We start from the raw sequence: 20,044 nt of genomic DNA, 5'->3' as shown, positions 1-20,044 counted from the left end.
CCAGTCTGTCTGATAAAATCATACATCTTCTACCTTTGAATGTTTCCATGCTTCACAAACCGATCTTGTCCACATATCATGAAATTTCTGTCATTGAGTTTGATCCCATGACAGGTAAGAGCCTGCAAGAGACTCTAAGCTCTCTCTATCTCTGTGTGCTGGGAGGCTTTTTAATGCATGAAGGTGTCTAAACTCTCCTGTTGCGTGGTACAATATATATAATAAAAAACCGACCCTTTGACCCAAAGATTGCTCCTTTGTATTCTCTTTGTATTGAAGAATGATCTAAACAAACTTCCTGTTTGGTGGTGGCCTGGTTGACCTTTCCTTCCCTCTTAACCTCAGTACTCTCAACAGCAACAGTGAATACCAAATGCCAAAAAAGTTACTTTAAGGCATTTGGTTTGTCATTGAATACACATTGAAAGTTTGTGTTTTTACGTTTTCTTTTTCTCAAACTTGAGCATTTCTTTGTCCATCAAGGATGAAATTGTAAGCACTGATTAGTTTTCAAATGTATCCGAGGTGTGTGTTTGTGTACATTGTGTGGCACAGTTTTCAAAATTATTTAATTAAATGAAAAGACTGACTGAAAATATTGTTACTATTGGATATGTTTACCAATGATCTTTTCATTATACAATAGTTCAATATAATACCAGATAGTTTAGTTTCAGTGTCATGGACATTGTTATAAAAATGTAAAGAGCATACAGAACACTTACCTATAGTTGACGTGAATCTTTTACTCATACAATTTTTTAACTCTTTTATGTCTGGTTAATTTTCAGAAACAGACAATGACTCTGACTCGTTTGAGTATGATGAAGAGGTAAATGTCAACATTACTTTAGTGTATAGTTACTTAAGTGATTTTTTTCTACAATAGAACTAAACACATTTTTTCTCTCTGTCCATCACTTTCTTCTATTTCAGGAAGACTATCACATCAATCCCTTTTTGATCAGACCTGGCACAAATCAGCTTCCATATCCTTTCCAAACCACTACCACTGGCCCAAGAGTTACTACAACACAGCGCCAGGTCCATCCAGTCTTCAAGACAACACCAAGGACTCATGAAAGAAGACTCCCGGTAGAAGACTCCCAGAAGACTCATGATCATTATTTTCCAGCAGGACACACAGATAAACCTACTGTGAAATACACAGACCAACCTACCGTCCACGCAACTATAAGCACCAGTTTTGTTGTTGATATACATACCACTAGACCAGATAGCTCTAGCATTGTAGCAGGTGTATCCTCAAAGTCTGATGGCCAAAGCAATATCTTCACAGATTCTATGACAAGCGTTACCCCTGAAACAAGAGTCATCCCTGAAATAAACATCATCCCTGAATCAAGCAGAACCCTTGAAACAAGTGTTACCCCTGAAACAAGCAGAACCCTTGAAACAAGTGTTACCCCTGAATCAAGCAGAACCCTTGAAGCAAGTGTTACCCCTGAAACAAGCAGAACCCTTGAAACAAGTGTAACCCTTAAAACATTTGTAATCTCACCTTCGATAGACACAGAGGTTGAGAAAGTGACTCAACCTGTAACCGACTCACACAGCTATGGGAAGAGTTCAGTGACTATAGCCCCATTGCCTGAAATCCTAATGGAATCAACTTCCTCTACCTTCCCCCCAGAGGTCCCTCTGTGGCCTACAACTGCTAGCTTTCCTTTTCCAACCACTGCCGCTTTCAGCACTGTTCTGTTGCAGACCACCCAGCCGGTGTTTAATGGTGAGAGTGCCTCATATGCCCCCTCTGTATCTGACACTTTGTCCTACGTGCATGCAAGTCCTCTGTCCCCCTATTCCTTAAGCAGTGTGTTGTCTGAGCCCATCCCTGACTGGGACATCCCGTACACTGTTTCCATGCTGGTGTATGGTGGTGCACAGTCTATCACTCCTTCCCCTTCCTACCCTACCCTATTCCTCACCGGCTCTGTGTCTTATTTAGACATGGAGCCTGTCTCTAGTGGTGATTGTAATGATGATGATGGTGATGATGATATTTTGTCTGGGTCCATCTCTACTGACCCTCAGTGTAGAAGTACTCTTCCCCTTCAAACGTTACCAGAGGTGACTGCTTCTGTGGTCTCCATGCAGCCAAGCTCTGAACATGACCTCTTTGAGTCCCTCAGTATTTTCTCCACGCTGAGCACTCTAGCACATCTCCAGCCTTCGGTTCCTGTTTCTAACGACTACTCTCTGATGATGACAACCCTTGACTCCGACTCTTCTCTCTCAGGTAGCGTTAAGGACTCTAGACTGCTGACGGAATGGGTAGATTATTCTCTAGTAGCTCCTGCATTTAGTCAAGACAGTGGTGCATCTTCTGAAATCTCTCTGCATACCTCTTCTAACTTCCTGCTGTCCTCCTCTACTTCGGGACTGTCCCCTTGTAGTGGTCTCTTGGGTGACCCATCTAGTCCTGTTGAACACCATTCGTTTCTGTCCACCTCCAGTGCCGGTACTCTTCTGTGCAGCGACGCAGACTTGGACCTCCGCACCGAGGCTCTTTTGTCTTCTCTTCCCATTTCCACCATGCCTTCTAGTGACCTCGGCATTTCTGTTTCAGCCACTGTCAGCAATGCTGCACAAAAAGCAACTGGACAGTCCCAGGGAGTACCTGCTCCCGTAAGGTCTTCTACTATTGCGCCAACCTCTACTCCAGATTTCATATTCATACCTACTCCTGTGGTGCCTCCAACTGTTGCACCAACCTCTGCCCCAGAATCCATAACAGTGGTTGCTCCTGTGGTGCCCCCAACCATTGCAGTTTCCTCTGCTCCAGAGTCTAGTTCCATGCCTACACACTCTGCAGATGGACTGCAGGAGAACAGTGCCTCGGGCTGGGCTCTCGACTTAGACTGGGGCCAGAGCTCAGCATCAGGAGATGACAGTATTGTCCCATACATCACCACTGCCACTCCTACAGATGTACCTCCTGACGAGACAGATGATGTGAACGAGGAGCACTCTTCCTCCTTCTACTTCGAGGGTGAGAATGGGACAGATATTGAATCTACTGAATTCAGAGTCACTCTGCGCCCTAGCCCGTCCTGGACTTTAAGAGGAAGTGGGGAAGAGGAGAGCGGATCAGGTGAAAACCTCACAGATAACGAGACATCTTCAGACTTCAGTATTCCAGAGCGCACTGAGAGGGATTCAGAGGAGGAACCAGTGGAAGGTAAAGCTCTCGGTTGTTGACGTCCATTCCTGAAGGTGCTTCTTGATTTAGACATGCTCAGTGAAGCTTGATCAGTGAAGAGTCTTGAAGTACGTGAAAGCTCTTGCTGCAATGACAACTAATCCATCCTAAAAATGCCATAACCCACCACAAATGTCACCTAAACAGCTAAAACCTCATCCAGAAAGTATTCTGTAGAAGTTAGTTCATTGGGAAGGTAAGATCGAAGAGCACACTACAGTGTCCTTAATTAACATATGCGTCAAGTCTACTGAGAAGTTAGACTAAATGTTAAAGAAACATCATCTTAATTAGAAAATCCCATCATCACAATATGTGTCTGTTTCCTAGTCCCATGTGATTCCTATGTGTTCTGTTTTGTGTTGCACGTTCTTCAAGTGATTATTTGCTAAAATGTGTATTAGCATGCTCACATCTGTCATCAGAAACATACCAACAGCATGTTTTCCATCTCAAGTTGAATCCAAGACACCTGGTTATACATTTAGACATTACTGTAGAGTTTATAGGCTCAATTTGTAGATTTATCCAGTGCTATATGATAGAGTTTCTGTATAGCCATTTAAACAGCATGGAGGCATACCATTTGAGCTAAGATTTGGCTTAGCTATGTTAGCACTGTTTGATTATTCTTGATTATTCTTCCATAAGTCATTTCACTGTTTGTCCAGCAGAGAGCAGCAAATGTCTTATATTTGGTCACTAGTAGGTGACAGCTAGCAGTGGCAGCATTGTGTTTTGGCTGGGATGCCAGGTCATCTCAGACAGTCCTAGGCCAGGTCTTAAGCTCTGAAACGTGTCTGTCTGCAATAAATCATGACCTGTGAACTCTTTAGCTTCTTAGTGTCAAAACACATTTTTGATGGAATATATTAAGTGGTGCTATACCAATCCTTATAGATGACATAATGATTAGAGTCAATATCTTGTGTGTCCGATAGCTTGAACTCAATATGTTAAACAACAAATTGTATTTTTTAGTTGTTTTATGCAGATTTTGAGTTTAGTTCAAAATAGCACCTTTACCAAAAACGCCAGTTTTTATTATTATCCTCTGCACCGTTATTGCATCTACATACTGTCGATATTCATTCATTGTTTTAAGCCATTTTTTACTTTTTAATTCGTTAGTGTAATTTGTTTTTTATTCTCAGTTATTGCATGTATTAAGGCCTACTGGTTTGCAAAAGATGTCATTTTAGAACAGTAAGATAGGTCTTGATCTGTGTTACAAGTTATGTGAAGCGTGATAGTTCCACTTGTCTTGAAGGTGTGTAAAAAATATTTTATAAGGTATGTTTGCATTGTCTATCCTACATTTTTATTGTTTAATTATCTCAGTGCGCCAAATATGTTTGAGTCTAATAGGATTTAGCATTTTCCATCAAGAACATTGATTGCTGATGCTGCTCTGATCTGAGTATGGTGTTTTTAACCCATAGACGCCGGTAACAGCAGTCATGAGTCGCGGGTGGGCCTAGTGAACAGCATAGAGCGCCAGAAGGCGACTGTGATTCCTCTGGCTGTGGTCTCCACCCTCACCTTCCTGGGTCTCATTGTTTTGATTGGCATTTTTATCTACTGGAGGTAAGTCCTATGGGTAACAGCATCTTATTTAATATAGAATTATATATTTAATAGAAATGTAAAACTCATTTACATTTTTAATTAACATAATTTTGTTTTATTTCTATTTTGCATACACTTGCTGACCCTTAAAAATATATACAATTAAATAATTTTTACAACATATTTTTGACATGGATGTTACCCAAGCATATTTTTCTGTGCATTTATCTCTGTTTTGGCATCATTCATGCATAGTCGGACAGGATGCATGGAAAACAAAAATATCCTGCTGCTCATGATTTCCGTCATATTGTTACTAATCCATAATCATAACAATCGTCGATAAGGAGGAGCGGTGTGGCCCCATGAGGAGCGTGTTGTCTGTCTGTGATGGGGGTCTAATCTTGGGCACAGACCCAATCTCACACCCACCGGGTGAGGGACCACCTCAAAAGGAAGCAAGATAAACAAGCCATGATGTGGTGGTGGTCTCTCTCTCTGTGTGTGTGTGTGTGTGTGTGTGTGTGTGTGTGTGAAACCGCCCAGAATTCACACCAAAGCGGTAAAAATGGTCCTTCCACACCAGGATGGAAGTCTGAAATCCTGTTTACCATCAGATATTCTCAACTGTGAAATAAGCAACTTTGGCAATCCCATCAAGAACATGTCTCAGATGTGTAAACAGTTTAGCGGCACAAGATTGTACATTTCTCATTCCGACGAGCCTCTTGCCCCTTCAGCATATTGCTCATGCTTGACTTTTTGTTGTTACACCGTGAAGATTGCAAGGAGATTAAATCGGTAATCTTGAAGCCAGTGATTAAATCTCTGATACGCTGATCTGTTGTTTGTGGGCCTACAGGGAACATATGCTGCCAGGCTGGTGAAAGAACCTCCATGTGATTATGTTCAACACGACCAAGTCATGTTCATGTCTTGTTTGTGCAGCTGTGGGTGGTTCAATCTCAGCAGAGCATGGGCATGTACGACTGCTTGCTCATCTGTAGCTACATGGTGCTCATTTGGAGAGCAGACAGATGCGCTCTTAATGTCTTGAAACGTTAGCATTAAATCTGTGTCGCCCATCATTGTGGTCACTAATCCCTTCCAAGAAGTTTCCGTTGTAGACAAAACAGTTCAGGAAGTCCTCTGGGTGATCCTGTTAAAAACGTGTTGTGGATTAGACTGAATATGGTTTTTGTGTTTATTTTTTAAGCTTAGAGTTCAATCTCCAGCACATATATGGATAAGACAACAACAGCATGTTAGAACCATTTATTTTTTCTATGCGTTTTTATTAACTTTGTGTCAAGGTAATTTGTGTAGTACATCTGCCTTACAATGCTATTCAGTCAACAGTACTTATGTTACATAAAGAGAAGAAAAAGTGTTTTTTGCCGTTACAGGAAATGTTTTCAGACTGCTCATTTGTACATCGAAGACAGTACATCACCCAGGGTTATATCCTCCTCGCCATTGCTGAGCCCTACAGGTAACACATTTTCACAATTGTAATAGGGAATTTCCATTGATACTAATGATATTTGGTATTGGTGACAGCTTGTGATATGATATAATAACTTAATGCTTATCTTTTAATTTACTTAAAAAGAAAACATAAAAATGTAATTCATGTACTTAATTACTTGAAAACACCTTGTCAACGGTGACTGTTTTTAATTTCTAAATTTTTGGGAGGCTTAAATTAAAAAATGTCAAGTGGTGTAACTGTCCTGATATTATAATGAAGGTAAAAATGCCTAATTAAAAACTAAATTCTAGAAAAGAAAACATTAAAAGTAGTTTGGCATAACTTATTAACATAATTTATTATATAAAATTATTTCAACAAAACTGATTGTAATATTTAAAAAACTGTCATGTGGTGCGACCAACTTGCAAAAAAAAAAACATGAAATCATGAAATCGCTGCAACGACCCCTACAGACTCTCTTGTGTCAAGGTCAATAAGTCCCTTAAAATAACAGATCCGTGTCATGTGGTGCAACTCCCTAAAACTTGATGAGATACATATATATATACACACAGTCATGGTCAGAATTATTGGCACCCTTGGTAAATATGATCAAAGAAGGCTGTGAAAATTAATCTGAATTGTTAATCCTTTTGATCTTTTATTTTAAAAAAAATCATAAAAATTTAACCTTTCATTGGATAAAAAGAATTTAAAATGGGGGGAAATATCATTGGCCACAATTAACGAGACCCTTTTATTCAATACTTTTTGAAACCTCCATTTGTCAGTTTAACAGCTCTAAATGTTCTCCTATAATGCCTGATGAGGTTAGAGAACACCTGACAAGAGATCAGAGACCATTCCTTCATCAATCACTCCAGATCCTTTAGATTCACAGCTCTATGCTTCTTCTCTTCAGTTCACCTTACTCATTTTCTACAGGGTTCAGGTCAGAGGACTGGAATGGCCATAGCAGAAGCTTGGTTTTGTGCTCAGTGACCCATTTTTGTGTTGTTTTTAAGGTTTGTGTTTGGATTATTGTCCGGTTGGAAGATCCAAACATGGCCCATTATAAGATTTCTAACAGAGTCAGTCACTTATTGATTTTTTATCTGTTGGAATTTGATAGAATCCATGATGCCATGTGTCTAAACAAGATGTCCAGGACCTCCAGCAGAAATATAGGCCCACAACATCAAAAATACAGCAGTATATTTCATTGTACACATGGGGTACTTTTTATCCCTGTGTTCACCAAACCCATCTTGAGTGTTTGCTGCTAAAAAGCTCATTTTTTTTGTTTCATCTGACCATTGAAGCCAGTCCCATTTGAAGTTCCCGTCGTGTCTGATAACTGAATATGCTGGAGTTTGTTTTTGGATGAGCTAGGATAATTTTTCTTGAATCCCTCCCAAACAATATGTGGTGATGTAGGTCCTGTTTGACAATTTTTTTTAAAGGTTTTCTGACCCAGAGACTCAACTATTTTCTGCAATTCTCCAGCTGTGGTCCTCGGAGAGTCTTTAGCCACTCAAACTCTCCTCCTCACCGTGCATTAGGACGATATAGACACACGTCCTCTTCCAGGCAGTTTTGTAACATTTTACAAATGCTTTACAAACAAGGTTAGATTTTTGTGAGTTTTTTTTAATAAAAGATCAAAAGGATTAATAATGCAGGTTTATTTTCAGAGCCTGCTTTGATCATATTTACCAAGGGTGCCAATAATTCTGACCATGACTATATATATATATATATACCTATCTATATTAAATACAAAACAATATTGATTCAAATGTATTCAAATTGTAAGGAAAATATGTTTATGCATTTAACTGGATGGTTAAACCACATGACATCATAGAGTCATTTGGTCCCCACAGTTTAGGGAAAAGCAGAACCACATGCAACTTGTCTTGTTATTTGTTTTACATCATTATTGATCAATGTGTACCTCAAAATTACGTTCAAATGCTAATCATGCTCAAATAATAATTATAAATGCGTTTCGCTGCTGTTTTGGTCATCAGACATGTCATTTACACTTCCAGGTGAACACGAACCCCAGTCAGTAAAGAAATTTGTGAAGCACGTGGCAGAGCTTCACAACACCAACTCATTTTCTAGAGAGTTTGAGGTTCGTATCCTATCATCCCACTCTCTTTTGACACTCTTCAAGGGACAGCTGTCTCATGTGAGCCTTGATATAGCAGATCAACATGTCATTAAGGCATGTCTTAATTATTTGTTTGGTTCATTCAGGCACATATATTCACTCTCTATCCATTCATGCGTGAACGCAGGTTGCTGGTAATAAATGAGAGTTATAATTAGGTCAGTAACGCACTCAGCTCTATGTTCCAGTCAGGTGCACAAAAAGACCCAGTTACAGCTTCATTCACATCAATCAGTGTCAGATTATAGATTCTCACCATAACATTAAATTATTCACACTTCATGAGATCATGCAAAAATCAAGAAAGCTTTAATTGGACACAAACGAGGCAGTAAACCTAATTATTAGTTCTTGTCATAAGCACATCCTATGAAAAAGTGTTGGATATGTTTCAGAAGTTCCTGTATGCGTTGCTTTTTGTGTCGTGTTCAGGCTGAATTATTTTAGTGATATGTGGTTTGTGGCATGCTATTTATGTTAAACAACTGCACTGATACACACAGTAGTGTTTTGAATGCATGTTTTGTTCAATACATAGCAGCAGGTCTTTGGATTCTGTCCATTTTGATTGATCATAGTTGATATTTGTGGCTACATTCCTTGATTCCTGGATATTTAGTGGCATTCAGTTATTATTTTGACTTTGTTACTCTGAATCAAACTAAAACGTTCAGCATATTGATTTCAAAGATAAATTATTTCCCAAGATAATCATATATTTGGGTATATTTCCACCTTTCTGCAGTTCTAAAGATTAAAGAAAAGGATTATAAAGATATTTAAGAAATAAAGTTTGCATGGAAGCCTGTTTCTGCCTTTGAACTTCATGTAATTTGCACCTAAATTTCTTGCCTTTGCGACTTCGTATCTCACAGTTGTGGCTTTATTTCACAATTATTTCTCATAATTGCAACTATATTATGTAATTTAACATCTAACAATTGCAATGATTATCTTGTGACTTCATACTTGCAACTTTATCTCACAGTTGAAACTTTGTCTCATAATTGTGACTTTATATCTAATAATTGGTCATTTATTTTTAATAATTGAGACATTATCTCACAATTGTGGCTTTAAATAACAATTGCATTTATTTTTGAAACTATTTCTCATCATTGCAACTTTATTTCTTGTAATTTAGAGGCTTTAATTATTATAATTGTGAATTTACAGTATATCAATATAGCTTTATTTTTCAAACTTAATTTCTTCACAGTGCGACTATACGTATATCGCAGTTACATCTTTTTTTAACAATTACAACTTTATTTCTTGTAATTGTGAATTTATATCTCACAACTGTTATAGTTCTCATAATTGCAACTTTGTTGCACAATGTGACTTTATATTCCCCAATAGTAACTTAATTTAATTTTAATTTTGACTTTATTTCTCAGAATTGTGACTGTAACTCACAGTGTTACTCAAAATCTCACAATCTGACTCAATTCTTACTTTAGTGACCAATCAGCATCCAGAACTGAAACTTATAGACAGTTAAATGAGCAGAATCCAACCCAGGCTGTCAGTGCTTTATCTGTGTGCTGTTACGTGTATTTCTGGTGCACAGTTTGTCACTGTATTTCATTGCTTTTTTTGCATTCTCACCCCCCATTAGATATTGAAAGAGTATTTTGAGGTAAGCCATATCTCCCTTTAATTGGCTTGCATTTGACAGCTTTAGCATGAATTTGTGATGTTCACTTGTGAAGAGTCTTTGACTATGTCTTTAGTGTTGTCACTTTATGGCAGGCTGTTTGAACATAGGATTGTTTGTGTTTTTAGGAAGTTCAGACGTGCACTGTGGACCTCGGAACAACAACGGACTGTTCCAGCCATCCAGAAAATAAGAACAAGAACCGATACGTCAACATTTTAGCCTGTGAGAACCACTGCCACAAATAAATATAAGCATTAGATGCATGTTTCTGTGACTAATATAAAATTGGAATATCTTCAATTACATCCTTTAGATGACCACAGCAGAGTGCGACTCGCACCCCTAAACGACAAAGATGGGAGAAGCGGAGGGGACTATATAAATGCCAACTACGTGGATGTGAGAGATTTTACCTGAACTTAGAAGCGTTGCCAGGCAAATCATGATAATTTTATCATTATTTAATCAGTGAGGCATGACTACCTCAAAGTGTAACCGTTTAACTAGAACAAGTGATGAAAACACTTAAAAAAAGCACTGCTGATTTGCTATTGATTTAACTGTAGAAAGGTCAGGCATGGTGGCGAGTGTGAGAAAGTGTTTGGAGCCCCTATTGTAATATTGTGTCACCTGAGATGTTCTTTCAAAGTTTTAAGAATACTTGCTCTTCCCCTTCCTGTAGCTTAATTTGTCTCTTCTTTCCGTTTCACACAAGGGTTTTAACCAACATAAAGCCTACATTGCAGCACAAGGGCCCTTAAAGTCCAGCACAGTGGATTTCTGGCGGATGGTGTGGGAGCAGAATGTGGGAGTGATTGTTATGATCACAAACCTGGTGGAGAAAGGAAGGGTGAGCCATTTTAGTGCACATTCTACCTAAATAGATGAATGCAATATCTGACATTTTAAAAATAGTTTTCTGTCATCAAAAACATTTTCATATGGCTTCAGCGTTATGAAGAGGATAAGAATGAGTAAATTATGACATTTGTTTTTATGGTGACAAGACAATAACAAATATGGGTTCATTCAGCCTGAACACAATAATGTTTGTCCATTTCACAGAGGAAGTGTGACCAGTACTGGCCTCTGGAGAACCAGGAAGAGTATGGATGTTTCTTGGTTACTGTTAAGAGCACAAACGTCCTTGCTTACTACACCCAGAGAACCTTCACCATCAGAAACACCAGCATAAAGAAGGTATCATGTTATGGGCTGATATTAGAGGGGTTTTTTTGCATTTATTTGTATCTGTCGATGTTGGATATTTAATTGTGAATGTTTTACCTTTATTTTTACATTTAGATTACCTGTGCCATCATCTAAAACTCACTTAAAGTTAATATTTAGACACTATAAAACACTATAAAATTATAAACACTATAAAAAGTGTTTATAATTTTATAGTGCAGCACTACATTGCAGCACAATTATAAACACTATAATTTATAAACACTGTAAAAATCACTTAGCAAATTTCAAGATTACTTAATTTTTTTGTATTGTACATCATGCTGTGATGCCTAGATTCACTTTCAGCATTTTAAAATCATAGACTTCATTTTTTACATTTATTTAGACAAAATAATTTAGGATTGTAATATTAGTATCAAATTGTTAATATTAACTGATTAATTAATTAAATGTTGATATTTTAGCATGCTGATACTCTTTCTTTGTGCAAACAATCACAGGATTGCATTAACTTTGTTAGTTTATAGATTACATGTATACTTGATCTTTATCATTTTTTAGGGTTCTCAGAGAGGTCATAGTAACGAGAGGACGGTAATACATTACCACTACACACAGTGGCCAGACATGGGCGTCCCGGAGTATGTCCTGCCTGTGCTTTCATTCGTCTACAATTCCTCTAGATCCCAAACAGAGCACATGGGGCCAACGATTGTACACTGCAGGTGGGCTACAGCACTCTCTTTAAATGTACCAAATGTACCAATTTAACCTTCTGACGTGTGTGTGTGTGGTTTAGTGCTGGAGTGGGCCGAACAGGGACCTACATAGTGTTGGACAGCATGTTAAAACAGATTAAAGCACAGGGGACAGTCAACATTATGGGCTTCCTCAAACACATTCGTACACAACGGAACTATCTAGTTCAAACAGAGGTGAGTGAACAGCAATTAAAGTCTCTCAAAGTCTTCATAGTGCTCTATAAAGAAAAATGATGCATTATTTACGGTTTAATCAATCCTTAGTGTCGCTTAGAATTTGGACTCAAGTTTCCTTCTCAACATCAGTTGTTCTGGTACCCTTACAGGAGCAATACATCTTTACCCATGATGCTCTAGTAGAGGCCATTTTGAGTCAAGAGACAGCGGTGCCATCAAGCCATATTCATCAGTATGTTAACAACCTCCTGACCCCAGGGGCCTCATGCAAGACACGACTGGAAAAGCAGTTTAAAGTAAGTGTGCTCTCAGTTCTTAAGTGATTTCTGAAGAGCACAGCTGGAAGTATTTGTACCACCACAGCTGTAGTTGAATAATAACCTGACATACGTGACAATGACCTTGTCATTGCAGTTGGTGTGCCAGTCGAATGCCAAACAGAATGATTACAGCAGTGCTCTGAGTGACTGCAACAGAACGAAGAACAGAAGCTGCTCTCTGATTCCTGGTGTGTTTATTGTTATTCTTCATTATGGGATGGATGGACGAATGAAAAGAGACAGATAGACAGTTTGATAGACAGGTTGACTGACTGACAGACAGACCGATGGATGGACGGATGGATTGATGGATGATAGATAGGTGGACAGACAGACGAATGGATTGACAGATAGACAGATGGATAGACACATGGATGGTTGGACAGATATTGGGTTCTCTGAAGTGACTGTTGTGTGTTTTGCAGTGGAGAAATCCAGAGTGTGTTTGTCCACATCAGCAGGAGAGACGTCAGACTACATCAACGCCTCATATGTCATGGTGAGACACTCAGCGGTTCTCCAGTCACTTCTCTATAACAGCTTATTTAGATTCATATCAAGACTCATTCATGCATTCACATCAGGGTTATCGACAGAGCAAAGAGTTCATCATTACCCAGAATCCTTTGCCCAGCACAGTGAAGGACTTGTGGAGGATGGTGTGGGATCACAACGCCCAGGTTATTGTTTCATTGCCGGACACGAGTAGCACGGTCAGTACAGCTTTTATCGCAAACTGCTTTATAGCGTCACACTCATTTCCTGCCAGTCTTCCAGTGTTGAATGAAACAGATTGTCCTTTCATTCATCTCATTCACTTTCTCCCTCCCTCTGTCATTTCTTTATTCCATTTCCAGACAGAAGACAGCGAGCCAATCATACTCTGGCCTGTGAGAGAACAGCCAATCAGCTACGAGACGTTCTCTGTGTCGTTAAAAGGGGAGGGCCATGTGTGCCTGTCCAATGAAGATATGTTGATAGTGCAGGATTACATCCTAGAGGCCACACAGGTAACATCATATCTGCTGCACAGCCAATCAGATTCCACAGCTAATATTGGCAACATAAAGAGGATCAGAGATTTTACCCACAATGCACCAAAGGAAGGTAACATACGAAAGCTGAGATAATCGATTTAGAGAGATGCAAATGAGCGATTTCTTTGCGTCATTCCTCCAAAATCGTTCAAAAACATGAACACAGGCATCCGTTTTAAAGATCACAGCTGGTGCCTGCCGTACGATTGTGGAAAATATTAGGAGGAGCAAATGGCTGCTGACGAAAGTGAGAACAGTCTGTTAAACAACACATCTGGTGCTTTTCACAGACTTAGCATTAAACCATCTGTATCTGCTGAAGCATATTGATCATAAACACACACACTTAAAAAAAACAAAATTCATCCAAAAATGAAAATTTGCTGAAAATGTACTTACCCTCAGAGCATCAAAGATGTAGGTGAGTTTGTTTCTTCATCAAACCAGATTTGGAGAAATGTAGCATTACATCACTTGCTCACCAATGGATCCTCTGTAGTGAATGGGTGCCGTCAGAATGAGAGCCCAAACAACTGATAAAAACATCACAATAATCCACAAGAAATCTATAAGACTCCAGTCCATCAATTGATGAAACGAAAAACTGAGTGTTTGTAAGAAACAAATTCACCAAGGTGTTTTCACTTCAAAAAGTCCCTTCAAAATACCAACCAATCCATAACAACACTTCCTCCAGTGAAAAAGTCCATCCTCTGTTAATCCACCCACATATTTGTTAACCTGTTTTGGGCTGTTTTCGCATTGTTTCTGTTTCTAAAAAATATTCATGAAAAAGCGTCTATTAATTGAAATCATGAAACTTACACAATTTAACTGCAATTTATTAAGTCTAACAAAAAAAAATTAAGGCCCTGTGAAATTTTTTTTTTTTTTCATTTTTTTTTTCATTTTCCATTAATTTTCTGGATTCCATTTTAATGGTTTCATAAAATGTAATAATTAAAAGCATCTCTAATTAATTGATTTTATGAAAAAAATATAAATACAATCCTTTTCAGAAATGCTGTGTTGTGTATTTACATTTTTCTGGTAGACCTAAATATTCCTTAAAAATAATGCTTCAATAATAATTTTATTAGTAATAATACTATCATTGCATTAAGTAATATATTTCTGTCAGTTTCTTCAAATTAAACCAAAATTTAATTTCTGTTTGTTTAAATGACATTTTTCTCAAGAGAAACGGCAAAATGCTCATGAAGTGACTGAGAGCATTCTAGAGATCATGTTCATGTGTTCATGTTCTCATATTTTGATTGAGGCGTCAGAGGTTGAAAACCGCATGTGTGTAGTAAACAAAACCGCGCATCTGTGCAATTCATTCACAGAGAGACGTGCAGACTCATTCATATTTAAATGATATTTTTACGGCTTAATGTTCCCAAGCACTTGTCTATCACATTTTGATTTAAGTTTACTGACCTACTTTTGATGTATCCATCCAAAATGGGGCAAATTCCATGACATTCCATGTTTATACAGTAAATAACATCTTTTCGACTGGATTCCACGATTCTGTCCTCGTTTTCCACATCGCAGAAATCATAGGGCCCTACAACGGATTGTAGTTAAAAATGTCTTAATGGATGTGTTTATTATAACCTCTTTTCTCAGGATGATTTTGTTCTAGAAGTGAAGCATTACCGGGCTCCACGCTGGCCAAACCCAGACAGTCCCATCAGTAACGTCTTTGAGCTGATCAACGTCATCCAAAAAGGGTCCGGCTCCAAAGATGGACCTATGGTCGTACATGACGAGTGAGTTGCATCTTGGCCCTGAAGGAGATGCACACTGCGTCTTGGAAAAGACATGTTATTTCTGTTCCAGAAGCTAGTGAGCCACCTCACTGTCTGCATCGGCACACACCCCTGCCCAATAAACCAGCAGGAATTTCCAGTCTGGTTTATGCTGCTCTATATGTTGGAACAGCTGTTGAACTATAATAATAACTGGTAAACAGTAAAAATAGTAAGCATTTGCTAAATAAAATAATTTGCTTTACTTTTATCAGTGTGCTACAACCAAAAGAACGGATTAAAATATTATCTGGGGAAGTATTTAGTATTGTATTTAGTGAATCTTAGTTATTAAAAAGCTGAAGAGAAACATTTTAATTCTAATATGCGGCTGTTAAAATGCTAGGTCCAGTAAGATTCTCTTTTTTTATGTTTTTGAAAGAAATCTCTTATGCTCACTAAGTCAGCATTTATTTAATCATACAGTTAAAATTTTAATATTTTTTTTCTAGTTTCATATGCAAGTCATGGCCAAAAATATCGGCACCCTTGGTAAATATGATTAAAGAAGGCTGTGAACATTTTTCTGTATTGTGAATCCTTTTGATCTTTTATTTAAAAAAATTCACAAAAATCTAACCTTTCATTGGATAATAAGAATTTAAAATGGGGGGGAAATATCATTATGAAATAAATGTTTCTCTCAAATACACGTTGGACAATTATTGGCACCCCTAAAAATTCTTATGAGTAAATATTTCTGAAGTATATTTCCATTCATATTCACAATTTTGAGCACTCCAGGGTGATTATGAACATGAAATGATCCAGCCATGGCTTCCTGTTTCACAGAAATATAAATACGAGGGAAAACAAAGCCCAAATTCCCTTAATCATCCATCACAATGAGAAAAACCAAAGAATATATTTCTGATTTGCAGCAAAAGATAATTGAGCTTCACAAATTAGTGAAGTGGCTTTAAGAAAAGAGCTAGAGCAGTGAAAATTCCCATTTCCACCATTAGGGCAATAATTAAGAATTTCCAATCAACATAAGAGGACGTGTGTCTATATCATCCTAATGCACGGTGAGAAGGAGAGTTTGAGTGGCTAAAGACTCTCCAAGGACCACAGCTGGAGGATTGCAGAAAATAGTTGAGTCTCGGGGGCAGAAAAAAAAAAATTATATATATATATATATATATATATATATATATATATATATATATATATATATATATATATATATATATATATATATATATATATATATATATATATATCAGACACGACTGGAACTTCAAATGGGACTGGCTTCTATCGTCAGATTAAACTAAAAAATTTTCTTTTTAGCAGCAAACACTCAAGATGGGTTTGGAGAACACAGGTATAAAAAGTACCCCATGTGTACAATGAAATATACTGCTGTTTTTGATGTTGTGGGCCTATATTTCTGCTGGAGGTCCTGGACATCTTGTTTAGACACATGGCATCATGGATTCTATCAAATACCAACAGATAAAAAAATCAATAAGTGTCTGACTCTGTTAGAAATCTTATAATGGGCCATGTTTGGATCTTCCAACCGGACAATAATCCAAACACAAACCTCAAAAACAACACAAAAATGGGTCACTGAGCACAAAACCAAGCTTCTGCTATGGCCATTCCAGTCCTCTGACCTGAACCCTGTAGAAAATGAGTGAGGTGAACTGAAGAGAAGAAGCACCGTCATGGAGCTGTGAATCTAAAGGATCTGGAGTGATTCTGGATGAAGGAATGGTCTCTGATCTCTTGTCAGGTGTTCTCTAAGCTCATCAGGCATTATAGGAGAAGATTTAGAGCTGTTAAACTGACAAATGGAGGTTTCAAAAAGTATTGAATAAAAGGGTGCCGTTAATTGTCCAATGTGTATTAGAGAAAAACATTTATTTCATAATGATATTTCCCCCCATTTTAAAATCTTATTATCCAATGAAAGGTTAGAGTTTTGTGAATTTTTTAAATAAAAGATCAAACGGATTATCAATGCAGATTAATTTTCACAGCTTTCTTTGATCATATTTACCAAGGGTGCCAATATTTTTGGCCATGACTGAATTTGTTTATTTTAATAATTAATTACATATTTAGTATTCAGAAACTTTTCTTACCATTAACTTTAAAACAATCTGCTCAATATTTTTTTGGAAACAGTGATACGTTTTTTTTTTTTTTTTTTTTAAGAATTCTGATGAATAGAAAGTTCAAATGAACAATATTTATTTGAAATAAATGTATTGAAATTTGAAATCAATCTTTAACAAATATCTTTTGCATTAAAGCGTTAAATTGGTAAAAAATAATGGTATTTAAATATGTACTTTCTGAATAATTTGAATTCTTAAAATAAAAAAAAATTAAAATAAATAAAATAACTTTTTGACCCCAAGCTTTTGAACTGTAGTGTATATAAATTTGAACTTTATTTATATAACACTTTTCACAAGACATATTGTTCCAAAACTGTTACAGAGAATATTGTAATTAATTAATACATCAAAAGCTCAAACTTAAAGTTATGGTGTGAAGAAAGAGAGATCAAAGAAATTAGTTTCCAGTAACTATGTTAAAACTGCAAACAAATATGAATCACCAATAATGTCAAATTCAGTTTTATTTTGATTAGTATTAAAATATTACATTTTTGTTACTATCGATATTTTTTGTTGTTGTTAATTTTATTAGTTAAAGCTGCAGTCTGTAACTTTAGCTCTAGTGGTGAATAAACAGAACTGCTTTATCCCTGACAGAAACATGCAGTGTCCAAAAACAAGGTATCTTATCAGACAGCATAAATTGGGAGCACATCTTTGATGCCTAAAAATTCTGTGTAGGAGTGCGGCTCACTAGAGTGAAGAACTGAACATGCTTTATCATTGATTTGTTTAATAATCTGTGTGCAGTCATGGTGGTGTGACTGCTGGAACGTTCTGTGCGCTGTTCACTCTACTGCAACAGCTTGAGGCCGAGAGCGCGCTGAACGTCTACATGGTGGCCAAGATGATCAACCTCACGAGGCCTGGAGTCTTCACTGACATTGTGAGGGTTCATCTGCCTGCTTTCATTCAAGACAACTTGTTTTTTGTCCCACTTGTATTAAAATCAAACACACTAAAACATCAACCACAAATTATGATATTTATACTAGAAATTGTTTTATACTATAATACATGCATATATACGGTTATATATAAGACAGTAAAATTATACGTATAATGTGTTAATTATTATAATAATTTTATTGGGTCTATAAAGTATGTCTATATTATATTTATAGGTTAAAAATTATGTAGTTTAATATTAATCTTTTATAGTATGTATGATCTTTTATATTTGAAGAATTTATTTTTGTAACGTTAGTATTTTCCATGTGTCTGCAGACTATTGGCATTTATACATTTTAAAAGAAATGTAGTGTTTTTTTTCCATCTCTCTGGAGTTGGCAGCAGTTCTGATGAGGAAAAGTCCGTCATTAATAATCCTGCCCTGAGGTGGAATTAAGGGAAAATGTAATATTTTGAGTGGTATGTTGTGGTCAAACTACCAAAATGTTCTTGTTTTGTTTTTTGGTGGGATAGGATCAGTATCAGTTCCTCTACAAAGCCATTTTGAGTTTGGTCAGCACCCAAGAAGACGAGCGAGCGTTTCAGTCCTCCGATAACAACAGCACGGTCCCAGGAGGCGTCTCGAGTGCGGCCGAGAGTCTGGAATCCTTGGTGTAACCATAGTGACGAGCCGGCACAGGAAAAAGACTGCTTTTTTCTATCAAAGAATGCTCTTGTTATTCCACAGTCCATCTCTGAACTGATAGCGCTCTGCTGGATCCAGCGCCGGCATTAAATGTGTGCCTTTGTACACTCCACATTTTTATTCATTGTTTCTCTCTTAAATCGCCACCTTGTGCTAATGTCTTACGTACTAATGTCTTCTCATAGAGTCATATTTATTTGCTTAAAAGCTTGTTTAAAGGGAAAACACTTTTTTATTTTAATAAGACTTTTTTTATTAGTCTATTTTTTGTAGTAGAGTTTCAGCCACTGTTTTTTCATACAGATATACAAAGAAAGTGGCAAAATCAGTCGTGGATTTTGGGCAGGAAATAATATTCTAATGTGTAAATAATATTACAGCAACCACGTCGATGGACCAAATTTCTATTTATGTCTAGAATTTTATATTTGAGGCACTAGTGCTGCAAGACATGGCTGCATTTGAATAATTTAGTCAGATTTGAAATGTTTTAATATTTCTGATGCCGCTCTGTTTTGTTACTGATGTAAGATGTTACACATACTGACACCGTTTAGCTGTACCAGATGTTTTTGTCTGTTTGTAGGATTAAACGAATCAAGAAAGCAGACTGGTCTGTTTACACTTGGATATTTCATATGCTTAGAAATGCATAGACTTTATAATTCTTGTTTTTTGACAATATTTTTAAAGGAATAGTTTGTTTAATAATGTTCCAAATTAACCCTAACCCCTAAAAGAAAAAATCAGCAAGGCACTTACAATAAAAGTGAATGAGGCTAATTTGTAAATGTTAAAATACTCAGTTTTAATCATGTAAACAAAACATTATGTGCATATCAACATGCTTTTAGTGTGAAAAAAAATCACTCATTAACCTTTCCTGTGTTTAATATTT

The 20,044-nt window shown here is 37.0% G+C and overlaps 1 protein-coding gene across 2 annotated transcripts in view; it reads left to right on the top strand.

The window, feature by feature from the left end:
- Positions 1 to 19,881, top strand: part of LOC306866871 (receptor-type tyrosine-protein phosphatase zeta-like) — a 52,210-nt gene extending 32,329 nt beyond the window's left edge. Inside the window, exons 11-30 of one of the 2 annotated variants that reach the window (XM_079412277.1) lie at positions 792 to 832; positions 937 to 1,750; positions 4,666 to 4,810; positions 6,199 to 6,284; positions 8,321 to 8,406; positions 10,067 to 10,087; positions 10,234 to 10,330; positions 10,422 to 10,507; positions 10,824 to 10,958; positions 11,174 to 11,308; positions 11,864 to 12,027; positions 12,102 to 12,237; positions 12,390 to 12,536; positions 12,655 to 12,748; positions 12,986 to 13,059; positions 13,145 to 13,273; positions 13,418 to 13,570; positions 15,233 to 15,375; positions 18,300 to 18,435; positions 18,975 to 19,881. In XM_079412277.1, the coding sequence (XP_079268403.1) occupies positions 792 to 832; positions 937 to 1,750; positions 4,666 to 4,810; positions 6,199 to 6,284; positions 8,321 to 8,406; positions 10,067 to 10,087; positions 10,234 to 10,330; positions 10,422 to 10,507; positions 10,824 to 10,958; positions 11,174 to 11,308; positions 11,864 to 12,027; positions 12,102 to 12,237; positions 12,390 to 12,536; positions 12,655 to 12,748; positions 12,986 to 13,059; positions 13,145 to 13,273; positions 13,418 to 13,570; positions 15,233 to 15,375; positions 18,300 to 18,435; positions 18,975 to 19,118 (2,966 nt within the window). In that variant the 3' untranslated portion in view covers positions 19,119 to 19,881. Of the gene's footprint in view, positions 1 to 791; positions 833 to 936; positions 3,203 to 4,665; positions 4,811 to 6,198; positions 6,285 to 8,320; positions 8,407 to 10,066; positions 10,088 to 10,233; positions 10,331 to 10,421; positions 10,508 to 10,823; positions 10,959 to 11,173; positions 11,309 to 11,863; positions 12,028 to 12,101; positions 12,238 to 12,389; positions 12,537 to 12,654; positions 12,749 to 12,985; positions 13,060 to 13,144; positions 13,274 to 13,417; positions 13,571 to 15,232; positions 15,376 to 18,299; positions 18,436 to 18,974 lie in introns of both variants that reach the window. The other variant, XM_079412276.1, reaches the window with a different exon arrangement.
- The last annotated feature ends 163 nt before the right edge of the window (positions 19,882 to 20,044 follow it).

Source organism: Barbus barbus (assembly GCF_936440315.1).
Source record: "Barbus barbus genome assembly, chromosome: 48".
Lineage (NCBI taxonomy): Eukaryota > Metazoa > Chordata > Actinopteri > Cypriniformes > Cyprinidae > Barbus > Barbus barbus.
This window is presented reverse-complemented; position numbering and strand designations above follow the sequence as displayed.